Source organism: Oncorhynchus clarkii, chromosome 7 (genome assembly GCF_045791955.1).
Source record: "Oncorhynchus clarkii lewisi isolate Uvic-CL-2024 chromosome 7, UVic_Ocla_1.0, whole genome shotgun sequence".
Classification (NCBI taxonomy): Eukaryota; Metazoa; Chordata; class Actinopteri; order Salmoniformes; family Salmonidae; genus Oncorhynchus; species Oncorhynchus clarkii.
The window spans coordinates 10,647,488-10,665,008 of NC_092153.1; the positions used below are offsets into that span (position 1 = coordinate 10,647,488).

Genomic DNA, 17,521 nt, shown 5'->3' on the forward strand with positions numbered 1-17,521 from the left:
TAAGAAAATTGTTCTTTCAGATGACTGACTGGAATATTGCAGAGTGGCATGAAACTGTCAGGGCAAGTCTGGGAAACGTCGACAGCATTTCAACAATTTCTAAATCTACATGTCTAAAGAAATGTGCCAATTCTCTCTGCTCCAACTGAAATAAAGTGGACAGAAATTTGGGACGGGTTCCTCCACTCTCTTCTAAAAGACACAGAAGGGTTGATTGTGATATGTTAACAATATGGCAGGCCTCACGTTCCTTGTTTCAGCTCCCTTGTCTGGTAGCCAAGAATAACTGGGAGTTCTGGGTAATTCTGCTGTTCACCACCCATTTCCTACTGTTCCCTGTCCACTGGGCCGAGCTGCTGTACACCAGATTAGTGAGAGCATCTGTGTGTTCTCAAGCTTCTTAAGAGTGACGTCAAAATGAGAAAATGTATATAAGATGCACATTAGCTACAGGGTCACTGAGGATAATCTGAACACTGGTCTCGCCAATAGGCCAAGGTTATGACTCAGGTTATGTAGCAGGACATCAGTTTCATATTAAATCATATTAAAACTCGTCCAGGGCTTGACTAGACTGTCGCCAACTTGGCACACAGAAAGACATGCATCAGCAGAAATATCCCTGGCCTGCACTGTAGAAATTCTAGAGTTCACAACTATACACACCAATTACACTAACAGATCCTGCATTGTCAGATTCCAAAGTGTCCACAAGAGGGCTCTATTATTCTATATCTGAAAACACTGGTATAAGAGAAATCCATTTCTAGAAGATTTTATTCCAGTAATAACAGTATGTCTATTCAGCAATATATCTGATCAAAGGTACAAGTAGATCGATCTGTACACTGAGCCAAACCAACTGAGAATCTTGATTTTTTTTGTTGCTACATCCATTTTTGGACTTCTAAATTAATGATATACTGAGTACCCATTACATCTTGAAGAATAACACTTACTAATGCTCTGTCATACCCCATCAGAACCCCAAATATGAGCTTGTTTTACTCAAAGTATCAGTAAAAAAAACAACACTACAGCTTCAAAACATGGTTTAAACTATAATGTTGATATTATGGATGGCCACTGCTGGCATCCATAGCTCAGTCTATGAATTTGAGTGGTGACATTTCTCCAGACCCTTCCCTCAGTTTTTCACCAAAATGCAGGCGGGGGGGCTGCTTTGTTGTTGATTCAATAACTTGTGGTTAAATGCACGCCACAGTGATAAGCTTCATGCAAAAATATTGAGGTTAGGCCATCATTTGAATGATGCAGGTGACATGAACAGTGATTGGCTGCCTTTATCCATATCTCATTGTACACTGAGTATACCAAACATTAAGAACAATTTTCTAATATTGAGTTGCACCACCTTTTGCCCTCAGAACAACCTCAATTCGTCGGGGCATGAACTCTACAAGTTGTTGAAAGCGTTCCACAGGGATGCCGGCCCATGTTGACTCCAATGCTTCCCACAGTTGTGTCAAATTGGCTGGTGGACCATTCTTGATACACATGCGAAACTGTTGAGCATGAAAAACCTAGCAGCGTTGCAGTTCTTGACACAAACCGGTGCACCTGGCCCGTTACTACCATACCCTGTTCATTCGTCTTGTCCATTCCTCTCTTTAATGTCCCATATATACAATTCATGTCTCAAGGCTTAAAAATCCTTCTTTAACCGGTCTCCTCCCCTTCATCTACACTGATTGAAATGGATTTAACAAGAGACATCAATAAGGGATCATAGGTTTCACCTGATCAGTCTGTCATGGGAAGAGCTTCTTAATGTTTTGTACACTCAGTGTATAACCTACCCTGTCCACTTTATCAGCACACAGTAGTCTATAGAGAATGGGCCAAAAACCAGGTTGGGCAAGTATGCTATTTATTGCAGTTTGTGTGACAAAATCATCCATAGAATTGAAAATGCTATGGAAACACATTAAAACTTGTTTTATTTTATTCTGTACATGAAAACTTAAGTACAAAAGTGTTATGTGCACTGTCACGCACAACATTTTATCCGCTACAAAGTCAGTTTGATGAAAGCACGTCTGGTGGGAAAAAATGCATATAATGTTTCTGTGACTTTTGAATATCTGCATTAAAATCTGTTGTCAACTGGATGGAAACCTAACCACAGTACCAAACAAGCAGTGGAAAACAACTCCTTAAAAATCAAGAGTTTCAGGAAAAGTGGAGAAATTTTTTTCTCAAAGTGAAATCTTTGCTTTGACAGGGCGAGTTTTCCTTAAAACAGGCTTATTCTCAACGCAGCTCTTCTTGGTAGCTATTCTCGTAGATCGTCTGAGACCACTGGCCATATGTGGCTCTCCAACTATGGTAGGTGTATTTTCAGCTTTAATTCGGACATGAGAAGCCTGTTGGGTAATTGTTTCTCCACCATTCCTTTTTGTCTTGGGTGCCTTCTTGGGAGCTTTTGCTTGGCTTGGGGCGACTTGCAATGCCTCCTGGGGACCTGTGTCTTCCTCTTTTTCTGTGTCTTTCAAAGTGTCCATCTTGCCTTGAATGGCTAGCAAAGACAACTGTGAAGTTACAAGGAACTGGCTCATTGAATCTCTCTTGAGGAAGTACACATATTTTTCAATGTGACTGAAAATTCCCAACACCCCAGACACCACAAGGTCAGACACGGAGCTTATTACATACAGACTTACCTCTGCCCCAGCCAGCTGGGATTTGAGCTCTGATAGTTCCTTCATCAGATGCTTGATGTTTGCCTTAGAGATGAAGCAGGGTTCAACAGTTATACATGTCCAGAAAGAACTGGCCCATTACCGTACAGTACTGTTGGTAATTCATCGTATAACTTAAAACTACGTGTTGAACAAAGAGCACCTTTTTCGTGAGGATGGTTCTGTTCCGATTCTCAATCTCCTGTTGTCTTTGCTCCCCTCTCTCTCTGAAATTAGAAACAATATTATTCATATAAAGCCAGAACTCCTGTTTCTGTAAACATCAACAAACTGCACACTGGCCATGTCTTCCATGGGTCATATTCATTAAGGCACACTGTAGCAAAACGTTTTGCATCAGAACAAAAACGACTGCTTCTTATTGTAAGTCCCTGCCTGTTTTCCTGCCCCTTGTCCAGTAAATGTTCTTCCATTTGGTGCTTAATAAATATGATCCTGGCCACTGCAGTAACATGAAGTGAGATAGCTAGCTACCTGAGCTCCAGGGCTCTGGCCAATGCAGTAACATGAAGTGAGATAGCTAGCTACCTGAGCTCCAGGGCTCTGGCCAATGCAGTAACATGAAGTGAGATAGCTAGCTACCTGAGCTCCAGGGCTCTGGCCACTGCAGTAACATGAAGTGAGATAGCTAGCTACCTGAGCTCCAGGGCTCTGGCCACTGCAGTAACATGAAGTGAGATAGCTAGCTACCTGAGCTCCAGGGCGCTGGCCACTGCAGTAACATGAAGTGAGATAGCTAGCTACCTGAGCTCCAGGGCTCTGGCCACTCTGTCCTCTAGCACAGTGATCTCAGCTTGTTCCTCCTCTACAGCTTGCTGGACATCAGCAGTCTTTATCTGGGTCAGGAGGGACTTGTAGTCCAGGGCCTCTACCTCCGTTGAGCTCAGCTTCCTCGAGAGGAACACTTGCCCCATTTGAACAGTCTGCTCACAGGACAGGATCTGAAACGTGATGTCCAACAGAACAATTTTAAGAGAAAGCGTCGACATATCCACAAACATTACGAATATGAGTATGTGAAAATTATGAATACATTTATATAGATAACTTTACTGTGCTATATCTTATCATTTAAGAGGCAGTGTTAACTCAAGTTCATAACTTCAAAGGTTGGCAACATGACATTCAGCATAGGACAGTATCTAGTAGTGGTGTGAACGTTTAAAGGAGAAAATCCCTAACTGAATAACAGTCAGTGTAGTTATCACAAAACTACAACTAACAGATGCCCATCATCATCATCATCATCATCAAGGGAAAAATACAAACATACCTATTGCAAAAATGCTGTAACGTTATTTGGAGGGGATATGCATCTTTCAAATGATTAGTCACGGATATAAAAGCACCCCGCACGTCATCATATTTAACAGTTGGAGAAATGTCAGAGTGGGAAGCGACAGTAGCAAAGTCCTGAAAACATGGAGGGACACAGCAAAGAACCTAAAACGGCATTAACTATCATTGTTGCTGAGTGGGTGGGTGACAGCAGTAAATTGAGCTGCGTCTATTAGCTAGGCAGGACTGAGGTTTTTTATTAATATATATCTATATATTATTAATGTTTTCAAAAAAACATTGGTATGACCACTAGGGGGCAATGCAGTTCAGTCTACCTCAGTCCTGCCTAGAAAATAGACTCGGCTCACACACACTGCTCCAAAAAATAAAGGGAACACTAAAATAACACATCCTAGATCTGAATGAATGAAATATTCTTATTAAATACTTTTTTTCTTTACATAGTTGAACGTGCTGACAAATTTGTCAGCACATTCAAACTAAATCAAATGTATCAACCCATGGAGGTCTGGATTTGGAGTCACACTCAAAATTAAAGTGGAAAACCACACTACAGGCTGATCCAACTTTAATGTAATGTCCTTAAAACAAGTCAAAATGAGGCTCAGTAGTGTGTGTGTGGCCTCCACGTGCCTGTATGACCTCCCTACAACGCCTGGGCATGCTCCTGATGAGGTGGCGGATGGTCTTCTGAGGGATCTCCTCCCAGACCTGGACTAAAGCATCCGCCAACTCCTGGACAGTCTGTGGTGCAACGTGGCGTTGGTGGATGGAGCGAGACATGATGTCCCAGATGGGCTCAATTGGATTCAGGTCTGGGGAACAGGCGGGCCAGTCCATAGCATCAATGCCTTCCTCTTGCAGGAACTGCTGACACACTTCAGCCACATGAGGTCTAGCATTGTCTTGCATTAGGAGGAACCCAGGGCCAACCGCACCAGCATATGGTCTCACAAGGGGCCTGAGGATCTCATCTCGGTACCTAATGGCAGTCAGGCTACCTCTGGCGAGCACATGTAGGGCTGTGCGGCCCCCCAAAGAAATGCCACCCCACACCATGACTGACCCACCGCCAAACCGGTCATGCTGGAGGATGTTGCAGGCAGCAGAACGTGCTCCACGGCGTCTCCAGACTCTGTCACGTCGGTCATATGTGCTCAGTGTGAACCTGCTTTCATCTGTGAAGAGCACAGTGCGCCAGTGGTGAATTTGCCAATCTTGGTGTTCTCTGGCAAATGCCAAACGTCCTGCACGGTGTTGGGCTGTACGCACAACCCCCACCTGTGGAAGTCGGGCCCTCATACCACCCTCATGGAGTCTGTTTCTGACCGTTTGAGCAGACACATGCACATGTGGCCTGCTGGAGATCATTTTGCAGGGCTCTGGCAGTGCTCCTCCTCCTCCTCCTTGCACAAAGGCGGGGGTAGCGGTCCTGCAGTTGGGTTGTTGCCCTCCTACGGCCTCCTCCACGTCTCCTGATGTACTGGCCTGTCTCCTGGTAGCGCCTCCATGCTCTGAACACTACGCTGACAGACACTGCAAACCTTCTTGCCACAGCTCGCATTGATGTGCCATGCTGCATGAGCTGCACTACCTGAGCCACTTGTGTGGGTTGTAGACTCCGTCTCATGCTACCACTAGAGTGAAAGGACCGCCAGCATTCAAAAGTGACCAAAACATCAGCCAGGAAGCATAGGAACTGAGAAGTGGTCTGTGGTCACCACCTGCAGAACCACTCCTTTTTCTGGGGGTGTCTTGCTAAATGCCTATAATTTCCACCTGTTGTCTATTCCATCTGCACAACAGCATGTGAAATTTATTGTTAATCAGTGTTGCTTCCTAAGTGGACAGTTTGATTTCACAGAAGTGTGATTGACTTGGAGTTAGTTACATTGTGTTGTTTAAGTGTTCCCTTTATTTTTTTGAGCAAAATATATAATATATATATCATATAATATGTGTGTGTGTGTGTATATATATATATATATATATATATATATATATATATATATATATATATACACACACACACACACACACACACACACACACACACACACACAGGGTCATACGAAGGACCATATCTGAGTTTTATTAGCGTATAAACATAACAGGAGTTTAAAAGTTAAGAACAATTGTACATTTTGTCACATCCCTAGTAGCTACAGTACTGTACAGTAACACGTGGCCTCACCTCATCAAGGTCAGTTTGGATCTTCTCTCTGGAGGCCAAGGACAGATCCCTGGCCAGCATCTGGTTCCTCCGCTGCCTCAGTAACTCATCCATCTCTCTCTACATAGGAAACACAATGACAGCCTTGAACATAACCTCATTCAACTGTACCAAGTAGACCCTAATGGGGTGTATTCACTAGGAATCAAACCTACCTGAATTTGTCCAACAGAAACACTCGTTTTCATTGCAAAACATTTTTAGTTGCAAACTGAACCAAACTGGAGAAAACGCAAACGGAACGAAACCTGCCTGAAATTTTCGTGGCAAAACATTTTGCTGCAAAAAAGTTTTGCTATGTCTGCGAATAAAGAACACCCCCCAGGTGATTGAGGGAATATTGACAATAGCTTTAAATGTCTGACCAAAGCAGCACAAAATGGCTGCGTAATTTGAAGTACCATGAGCATCAGTCATTAAAATAATCAAGTGGGTGTTTTCACCATCAGATATATGGATTTCACCTGTAAGGCGTTGATCTGCCTCTCCTGCCTGGCTCTCTTCAGGAATACAAGGTCTGCTGGGGTAACCTCATAGCCCTGCATGCCTCTTATCAATGAGTAGGGGTCCTCTTCCAGCACACTGCCTGAACAGACTGAACATGTACATTGATGACATTTGGTGGATCATACTGAATATTTTTTTAATTACAAGCTTCTGCACCATCATAAACCAAAGCATTAAACATTCAGATTTATAGACCTACAGTAGGATCATGTGACATAGGACTACATTAAAATAGATAAGAATTGGAACTTCAATTAAATGTGTTCAGAGGACACAGGGGCACGTGCCCCCTCAGATCGGTCCTGTTAATTAATATATATAGTTGAAGTCGGAAGTTTACAAACAACTTAGTCAAATACATTTAAACTCAGTTTTTCCACAATTACTGACATTTAATCCAGGTAAAAATTCCCTGTCTTAGGTCAGTTAGGATCACCACTTTATTTTAAGATTGTGAAATGTCAGAATAATCGTAGAGAGAATGATTTATTTCAGCTTTGATTTATTTCATCACTTTCCCAGTGGGTCAGAAGTTTACATACTACCAAATACTAATTGAGTGTATTGCCTGTAAATTGTTTCACTTGGGTCAAACATTTTGGGTAGCCTTCCACAATAAATTGGGAGAATTGTAGCACATTCCTCCTGACAGAGCTGGTCAAGTTTGAGTCAGGTTTGTAGGCCTCCTTGCTCGCACACACATTTTGCAGTTCTGCCCACACACTTCTATAGGATTGAGGTAAGGGCTGTGTGATGGCCACTCCAATACCTTGACTTTGTTGTCCTTCAGCCATTTTGCCACAACTTTGGAAGTGTGCTTGGGATCATTGTCCATTTGGAAGACCCAATTGCAACCAAGCTTTAACTACCTGACTGATGTCTTGAGATTTTGCTTCAATATATCCACACATTTTCATTCCTCATGAAGCCATCTATTTTGTGAAGTGCACCAGTCCCCCCTGCAGCAAAGCACCCCCACAACATGATGCTGCCACTCCCGTGCGTCATGGTTGGTGATGGTGTTCTTCGGCTTGCAAGCCTCCCCCTTTTTCCTCCAAACATAGCGATGGTGGTTATGGCCTAACAGTACTATTTTTGTTTCATCAGACCAGAGGACATTTCTCCAAAAGCACAATCTTTGTCCCCATATGCTGTTGCAAACCATAGTCTGGCTTTTGGAGCAGTGGCATCTTCCTTGCTGACCGGCCTTTCAGAATATGTCGATATAGGACTCGTTTCACTGTGGATATAGATACTTTTGTACCCGTTTCCTCCAGCATCTTCACTAGGTTCTTTGCTGTTGTTCTGGGATTGATTTGCACTTTTCGCAGTAGGACTGCTGCGTGGTCCCATGGTGTTAACACTTGTATACTATTGTTTGTACAGATGAACGTGATACCTTCAGGCATTTGGAAATTGCTCCCAAGGATGAACCAAACTTGGAGGTCTACAATTTTCTGAAGTCTTGGCTGATTTCTTTTGATTTTCCCATGATTTCAAGCAAAGAGGCACTGAGTTCGAAGGTAGGCCTTGAAATACATCCACAGGTACACCTCCATTTAACTCAAATTATGTCAATTAGCCTACCAGAAGCTTCTAAAGCCATAACATTTTCTGGAATTTTCCAAGCTCTTTAAAACAGTCAACTTAGCGTATGTAAACATCTGACCCACTGGAATTGTGATACAGTGAAGAAGTGAAATAATCTGTCTGTAAACAATAGTTGGAGAAATTATTTGTGTCATGCACAAAGTAGATGTCCTAACCGACTTGCCAAAACTATAGTTTGTTAACAAGAAATGTGTGGAGTGGTTGAAAAACAAGTTTCAATGACTCCAACATAAGTGTATGTAAACTTCATACAACTGTATATATAGTTGTCGTTTCTCTGAAATACTTTAAGCCACCTATCAATTTTATGAAGTTGATTTTGGCTAGCCCAGATTGAGAACCTATCTCCCAACCTCATAACTAGCTACCAAGAAGCCATTTCAGGCTACTAATCAAGTTAGAGTAGCTAGCTTGTTTAACCATCTTAGCATTTCACTGTAGTCTAAACGCGTTGTATTCGGCACATGTGACAACTACAGAAATATTTGGCATGCCTGCTGGCAAGGTTGGTAGACTTTAGGAAAGCAAGCAATTACTAAATGAACTGAATAAGACTCACATTCATTTCAATCTTCTACCCAGATATTAGCAAAAAAAGAACCACAAGTCAGGAGGATACAGACAGCTTAAGAGGTATGGTTACATATGCAGAAAAATATACATTTTTGCACATAGAATTAAGCATAATGATTATGGCTCTAAATTCCAGGAAAAAGCAATTCAGGCCAAATTCTCTCACATGCAGATGGGGCCTAGCCCCCTCCAGACCACCCTACTTTGTGGCCCCTCAGATTTTGGGGGTGCACGACACCCCTGTGTGTGTTTATGTTTGTCACCTCAGACATATCAAACCACATATTGGTGCAAATATACAGCTATAGGATTGTGAACGATATAGGAAACACCCACGTGTGCTTGAAGTGATGCGAGACCGTCGGCATGTTTCTGTTTCTGCAGGCTCGATTGTGTAAAGGTCCATGGTCATATTTAACGCGGGATGCAAGGGCTCTTGCCCAGGGGTGGTTTCAATCTGGATGGAAAGACAAAATGGTAACGGATAGAAATTCATGGCTCAAGTTGGCATACAAACTACAGTGCATTCATAAAGTATTCACACCCCTTGATTTTACAGTTTGTGATAAAAAGTTGGATTAAAATGTATTTAATTGGCATTTTTTGTCAACCAGACACAAAATACTCTGACAAAGTGGAAGACATTTTTTACAAATGCTAGAATTTACAACAAATAAAACACTAACATATATCTTGATTAGATAAGTATTAAAACCCAGAGTCAATACGTTAGAATCACCTTTTGCATCAATTACACCTGTGAGTCTTTCTGGATGAGCTTTCCACTCCTGGATTGTTCTACATATGCCAGGGACAAAATTGCGGCTGTAACAACAAAATGTAGGAAAAGTCTAGGGGTGAATACTTTCTGAAGGCACTGTAAAACCCCAGTTCACCTAGGCAGAAGTGTGGTGAACGAGATTCGGCCTACCACATGTGTTTTAAAGCTCAAAGGCCGAGTTAAGTTCAACTCTGACGTTGGCGGCGTCCTCTGAAGTTGTCGTCCCAATGGAATATGATTTGAAGGGTCTTGAATGAGTCTACTGATCGTCGGTGAAACATTTGACTTGTGAGTAGCTTTTTCCCCTTTGGTTGCATTTCTGTTTCTCCTGTTTGCAACGGAATTCTTTGAGAGATCCATTTTTCTTGTTGTGTTGAAACCTAAACTAGACAAATTGCAACATATTTTGACTAAACCGGTCATAAAAATAAAAAGATTAGAGGCGTTATGTGACAATCGAATCAAAATCACCTGTTGGCGCGCACCTGTAACGCTCGCGAGGCCGTGGCTAAAGAGCCAATTTATGCTTGATCCGAAAATGTGGTCTGAGACGCAATAGCGGGGCAGAGGCTGAATTGAGCTCCGTACCGCATCGCTGTGCGCCTCTTCAATCTTCTAACAATGTGGGGGGGGCTCCGTATAGCTCTGCATTGACATGATTGGTTAACAGTAGGTGAGGGCGGGAGGTCTGATCTGACAATACTGAGATATTAAATTATGTTGCAGGATTTAAAAATATATTTTTTTTTATAGCCTACTGTACATTCCTACAGTAGATGATATCTCAGACAGAGATACAGTAGGTGTGTGATTTCTGTTTTCACCCTCAAAGCTCAGAGGGAGGCCATAGGGCAGGTCAGAAAGCAGTGAGAGGAGACTAACAGGATATTGGATGCTTCACTTGACGTACATTTCACCATAATTTCAGAATCAGAAGGTACTTATTCACCAAGTACATTTACTCATACCCAGCAATAGACAAATATACAGACAGAATACAGACAGAGGAATTTACACAGTCAACATACATCATGTATAATATAAATACAGTAAGCATAAAATATAATGGATGGTAAATTGCATTGCTTGAAATTCTACCTTCCAGTGAGGCTAAATCCTCCCTAAACAGCTGACTGTAAATGCCAAGGCTCTTGGCACCTCTAAAAATGGTCGGAGCAGGGAGACATCCAGAGTGGAAAACAGCAAAGATCAAATTGGCCAGCTGCAGATGAGAACATGTACTAGTAGTGTATGACCGGTAGAGGGAGACAAGAGGTTGCACCTGCATTGAGGAATCATCAGTATTGTCATTATAGAGGTGTGGGGGGCTGCCTTATTCCACGTCCACGTCATCAACTAGTGCTCAGGGAGTGAAAGAAATCAAATAAATAATGTTTTATTGTCACATACACCGGTGCAGACAGTGATATGTGTTGTTTTACAGGGTCAGCCATAGTAGTATTGCGCCCCTGGAGCAAATTAGAGGTAAGTGCCTTGCTCAACAACATCAACATATTTTTCACCTTGTCTGCTCGGGTATCAAAATAGCATAATGCAGTGTCAACAGTTTCTACAGGAGTTGTCCTTTGAAGCCAGATCTGCCCTCTCCTCCTTGTCCACATCAGAGCCCTGTGCCACAACAATGGGACAGTGATGTGTACCTGGACTTAGTGCTCAGACACCATCAGTAGCAGACAGCCACAATCTGCTTATGACCTGAAGCAGCATTATCAAACACTATGAGGATACCTTTTATTACATTTCTAAATAAAAAGTGCATTTCATACTATGTTAATGAGCTAAAAAAAAATACATGTTTTTGATCTGAGAACACACACACCGCGTGATTCCACCGAAACACGGTAAGGGAACATATAGTGCATTCGGAAAGTATTCAGACTGCTTGACTTTTTCTACATTTTGTTACGTTACAGTGTTATTCTAAAATGGATTCAATTGTTTTTTTTCCCTCATCCATCTATACACAATATCCCATAATGACAAAACATGCTCTGACATGCACGGTCAAGGATGATCCATAGAAACAGGATGCATCTGAGATGAATTTCAAGTCTCACAGCAAAGGGTCTTAATACCTATGTAAATAAGTAATACATCTTTTCTACATTTGCTAAAATTTCTAAAAACCTATTTTCACTTTGTCATTATGGGGTATTTGGTGTAGATTGATGACAATTGTTTTTTATTTCATCCATTTTAGAATAAGGCTGTAACGTAATAAAATGTGGACAAAGTCAAGGGGTCTGAATACTTTCCGAAAGCTCTGTATAGCCAAGCAGAACTGACAGCTAAGTTTAAACCTGCTCTTCATGCCGTCCGTCCGTCCGGCCAGGCTGAGGCTGAGGCACATGCTCAAGAGAGCTCCAGGAATGGAAGATGAGAGTGAATGCTGAGTCATAAATACTTCTGTTTTTAAACTGTCCGACCGGGTCCATCACACTGAGGAAGAGAACGGGGGGTGTAAATCTGAGCTTTACAACACTTGCTTCCCAGGAGGTTAGGGCCAAGGGAGGAGAAGGAGAGTCACATGGCTTTACACCCATCTACTCTTCCCCTGGGAGCAAGCCCCTTAGTTCTTCCCCTGGAAACAAGCCCCTTAGTTCTTCCCCTGGAAACAAGCCCCTTCGTTCTCCCCCTGGGAACAAACCCCTTAGTTCTCCCCCTGGGAATAAGCCCCTTAGTTCTCCCCCTGGGAATAAGCCCCTTAGTTCTCCCCCTGGGAACAAGCCCCTTAGTTCTCCCTCTGGGAATAAGCCCCTTAGTCCTCCCTCTGGGTACAAGCCCCTTAGTTCTCCCTCTGGGAACAAGCCCCTTAGTTCTTCCTCTGGGAACAAGCCCCTTAGTTCTCCCTCTGGGAACAAGCCTCTTAGTTCTTCCTCTGGGAACAAGCCCCTTAGTTCTCCCTCTGGGAATAAGCCCCTTAGTTCTCCCTCTGGGAACAAGCCCCTTAGTTCTCCCTCTGGGAATAAGCCCCTTAGTTCTCCCTCTGGGAACAAGCCCCTTAGTTCTCCCTCTGGGAACAAGCCTCTTAGTTCTTCCTCTGGGAATAAGCCCCTTAGTTCTCCCTCTGGGAACAAGCCCCTTAGTTCTCCCTCTGGGAACAAGCCCCTTAGTTCTCCCTCTGGGAACAAGCCTCTTAGTTCTCCCTCTGGGAACAAGCCTCTTAGTTCTTCCTCTGGGAACAAGCCTCTTAGTTCTTCCTCTGGGAACAAGCCTCTTAGTTCTCCCTCTGGGAATAAGCCCCTTAGTTCTCCCTCTGGGAACAAGCCTCTTAGTTCTTCCTCTAGACACCGATAAGTTTTTTGTTTTTTATTCTGTGAACCAGAAATGTTGTTTAATACAGGCAAAGAAACAAAATATAAATTTTAGCACTAGTTGGGAAGTTGGAAATTCCAGATGGTATTGCACGTTTGCAGGATGATCAATAGCTTAACAAATAAACTGTCAATGTGTTTTTTATTTTTTCCTCACCAAGCATCTGTAGCTCATTCTGTCAATAGCGCACAGGGGCTGATTCCTCTATCAGCAATGCTTCTGAGACCCAGGCAGTCAAAGTGATGTCCTAAAAAGTGCATTAAACAGTCATCACATTGGGAATAGACAGTAGGGTGAAAAGGTAGTCTCCATAGGGTTATTTTACCACTGCACCAGCTGTTTCCTTCAACTGTCTCGCATTAAGCTAATGCTGGCTGGAGAGCAGCTGTGAAGGTTCTTTCTGGGAAGCATCTTTGCACCAGAGAGCCTTTTATTAGCGATAATGGCCCATTTGTTATTGTGTGTGCATGTGTGTGTTTGTGTGTGTATGCATGTGTCTGCGTGTGTCTGCGTGTATGTATGTGTGCGTGTGTGTGTACTGTTTGAGTCATTTTGGGATGGAGTACTAGGCAACGTCATGTCTGGCAGGTACAATGAAAAGCACTTAACTTTGGCGGAGGTCAAAGGCATAGCATTGTGAAGCTCAGCAGCCATTAAGTGATGGACAACAAAATGGGAGAGATGGAGAGAGGATGAGGTCATAGAGTCCTTAAAGATCTAGCCTATAGGGGATAGGAGCTAGATATTGTGCCTCATTACCCAGAGTACCCTAGTCTATAGGTCAGTGGTCTAGACCTGTGTGGGGTTGAATGACCCATACATCCTTCAGCTTTCATCATAAGTATGCTCTATCCGGACTGACCCATGGTACGCTTTGAGGAGCAGGCCCCTCTCTGGTTACCAGTCTTTGGTATTGGGGTCTATTTCTGGAATCCTCTCTCACTCTCCCTCTCTCTCTCTCCCTCTCTCTCTCCCCCTCACTCCCTCCTCCCTTCCTCTCTCTCCCTCTCTCTCTCCCCCTCGCTCCCTCCTCTCTCTCTCTCTCCCCATCGCTGCTTCCTCCCTCTCTCTCCCTCTCTCCCTATCTCTGCCCCTCACTCCCTCCTCCCTCCCTCTCTCTCCCTCTCTCCCTCCCTCCCTCTCCATATGGAGGTGTTATATATACAGTGCCTTGCGAAAGTATTCGGCCCCCTTGAACTTTGCGACCTTTTGCCAGGCTTCAAACATAAAGATATAAAACTGTATTTTTTTGTGAAGAATCAACAACAAGTGGGACACAATCATGAAGTGGAACGACATTTATTGGATATTTCAAACTTTTTTAACAAATCAAAAACTGAAAAATTGGGCGTGCAAAATTATTCAGCCCCTTTACTTTCAGTGCAGCAAACTCTCTCCAGAAGTTCAGTGAGGATCTCTGAATGATCCAATGTTGACCTAAATGACTAATGATGATAAATACAATCCGCCTGTGTGTAATCAAGTCTCCGTATAAATGCACCTGCACTGTGATAGTCTCAGAGGTCCGTTAAAAGCGCAGAGAGCATCATGAAGAACAAGGAACACACCAGGCAGGTCCGAGATACAGTTGTGAAGAAGTTTAAAGCCGGATTTGGATACAAAAAGATTTCCCAAGCTTTAAACATCCCAAGGAGCACTGTGCAAGCGATAATATTGAAATGGAAGGAGTATCAGACCACTGCAAATCTACCAAGACCTGGCCATCCCTCTAAACTTTCAGCTCATACAAGGAGAAGACTGATCAGAGATGCAGCCAAGAGGCCCATGATCACTCTGGATGAACTGCAGAGATCTACAGCTGAGGTGGGAGACTCTGTCCATAGGACAACAATCAGTCGTACAGTGCCTTGCGAAAGTATTCGGCCCCCTTGAACTTTGCGACCTTTTGCCACATTTCAGGCTTCAAACATAAAGATATAAAACTGTATTTTTTTGTGAAGAATCAACAACAAGTGGGACACAATCATGAAGTGGAACGACATTTATTGGATATTTCAAACTTTTTTAACAAATCAAAAACTGAACAATTGGGCGTGCAGAATTATTCAGCCCCCTTAAGTTAATACTTTGTAGCGCCACCTTTTGCTGCGATTACAGCTGTAAGTCGCTTGGAGTATGTCTCTATCAGTTTTGCACATCGAGAGACTGACATTTTTTCCCATTCCTCCTTGCAAAACAGCTCGAGCTCAGTGAGGTTGGATGGAGAGCATTTGTGAACAGCAGTTTTCAGTTCTTTCCACAGATTCTCGATTGGATTCAGGTCTGGACTTTGACTTGGCCATTCTAACACCTGGATATGTTTATTTTTGAACCATTCCATTGTAGATTTTGCTTTATGTTTTGGATCATTGTCTTGTTGGAAGACAAATCTCCATCCCAGTCTCAGGTCTTTTGCAGACTCCATCAGGTTTTCTTCCAGAATGGTCCTGTATTTGGCTCCATCCATCTTCCCATCAATTTTAACCATCTTCCCTGTCCCTGCTGAAGAAAAGCAGGCCCAAACCATGATGCTGCCACCACCATGTTTGACAGTGGGGATGGTGTGTTCAGCTGTGTTGCTTTTACGCCAAACATAACGTTTTGCATTGTTGCCAAAAAGTTCAATTTTGGTTTCATCTGACCAGAGCACCTTCTTCCACATGTTTGGTGTGTCTCCCAGGTGGGATATCCACTTTTTGTGGATATCTTTAAGAAATGGCTTTCTTCTTGCCACTCTTCCATAAAGGCCAGATTTGTGCAATATACAACTGATTGTTGTCCTATGGACAGAGTCTCCCACCTCAGCTGTAGATCTCTGCAGTTCATCCAGAGTGATCATGGGCCTCTTGGCTGCATCTCTGATCAGTCTTCTCCTTGTATGAACTGAAAGTTTAGAGGGACGGCCAGGTCTTGGTAGATTTGCAGTGGTCTGATACTCCTTCCATTTCAATATTATCGCTTGCACAGTGCTCCTTGGGATGTTTAAAGCTTGGGAAATCTTTTTGTATCCAAATCCGGCTTTAAACTTCTTCACAACATTATCTCGGACCTGCCTGGTGTGTTCCTTGTTCTTCATGATGCTCTCTGCGCTTTTAACGGACCTCTGAGACTATCACAGTGCAGGTGCATTTATACGGAGACTTGATTACACACAGGTGGATTGTATTTATCATCATTAGTCATTTAGGTCAACATTGGATCATTCAGAGATCCTCACTGAACTTCTGGAGAGAGTTTGCTGCACTGAAAGTAAAGGGGCTGAATAATTTTGCACGCCCAATTTTTCCGTTTTTGATTTGTTAAAAAAGTTTGAAATATCTAATAAATGTTGTTCCACTTCATGATTGTGTCCCACTTGTTGTTGATTCTTCACAAAAAATACAGTTTTATATCTTTATGTTTGAAGCCTGAAATGTGGCAAAATGTTGCAAAGTTCAAGGGGGCCAAATACTTTCGCAAGGCACTGTATATTGCACAAATCTGGCCTTTATGGAAGAGTGGCAAGAAGAAAGCCATTTCTTAAAGATATCCATAAAAAGTTTGCCACAAGCCACCTGGGAGACACACCAAACATGTGGAAGAAGGTGCTCTGGTCAGATGAAACCAAAATTGAACTTTTTGGCAACAATGCAAAACGTTATGTTTGGCGTAAAAGCAACACAGCTCATCACACTGAACACACCATCCCCACTGTCAAACATGGTGGTGGCAGCATCATGGTTTGGGCCTGCTTTTCTTCAGCAGGGACAGGGAAGATGGTTAAAATTGATGGGAAGATAGATGGAGCCAAATACAGGACCATTCTGGAAGAAAACCTGATGGAGTCTGCAAAAGACCTGAGACTGGGACGGAGATTTGTCTTCCAACAAGACAATGATCCAAAACATAAAGCAAAATCTACAATGGAATGGTTCAAAAATAAACATATCCAGGTGTTAGAATGGCCAAGTCAAAGTCCAGACCTGTATCCAATCGAGAATCTGTGGAAAGAACTGAAAACTGCTGTTCACAAATGCTCTCCATCCAACCTCACTGAGCTCGAGCTGTTTTGCAAGGAGGAATGGGAAAAAATGTCAGTCTCTCGATGTGCAAAACTGATAGAGACATACCCCAAGCAACTTACAGCTGTAATCGCAGCAAAAGGTGGCGCTACAAAGTATTAATTTAAGGGGGCTGAATAATTTTGCACGCCCAATTTTTCAGTTTTTGATTTGTTAAAAAAGTTTGAAATATCCAATAAATGTCGTTCCACTTCATGATTGTGTCCCACTTGTTGTTGATTCTTCACAAAAAAATAATGTTTTATACCTTTATGTTTGAAGCCTGAAATGTGGCAAAAGGTCGCAAAGTTCAAGGGGGCCGAATACTTTAGCAAGGCACTGTACATATACTCAGTGGGTCACACAATGGATCACGGCTCAGATCAGGGATGTGAGGGGAATAGCCTTCCCCCTC

The 17,521-nt window shown here is 42.9% G+C and overlaps 1 protein-coding gene across 1 annotated transcript; it reads right to left on the reverse strand.

Moving 5' to 3' along the window:
* Positions 1-2,219: 2,219 nt before the first annotated feature.
* LOC139414001 (chromosome partition protein Smc-like) lies at positions 2,220-9,401 on the reverse strand. The gene is made up of 7 exons (XM_071161886.1): positions 9,286-9,401; positions 6,723-6,853; positions 6,220-6,318; positions 3,468-3,664; positions 2,866-2,929; positions 2,685-2,747; positions 2,220-2,552 (listed from the first exon to the last, which is right to left on the reverse strand). The coding sequence occupies exons 1-7, from the start codon at positions 9,359-9,361 to the stop codon at positions 2,220-2,222; spliced, it is 963 nt and encodes a 320-aa protein (XP_071017987.1). The 5' UTR covers positions 9,362-9,401.
* Positions 9,402-17,521: the final 8,120 nt, after the last annotated feature.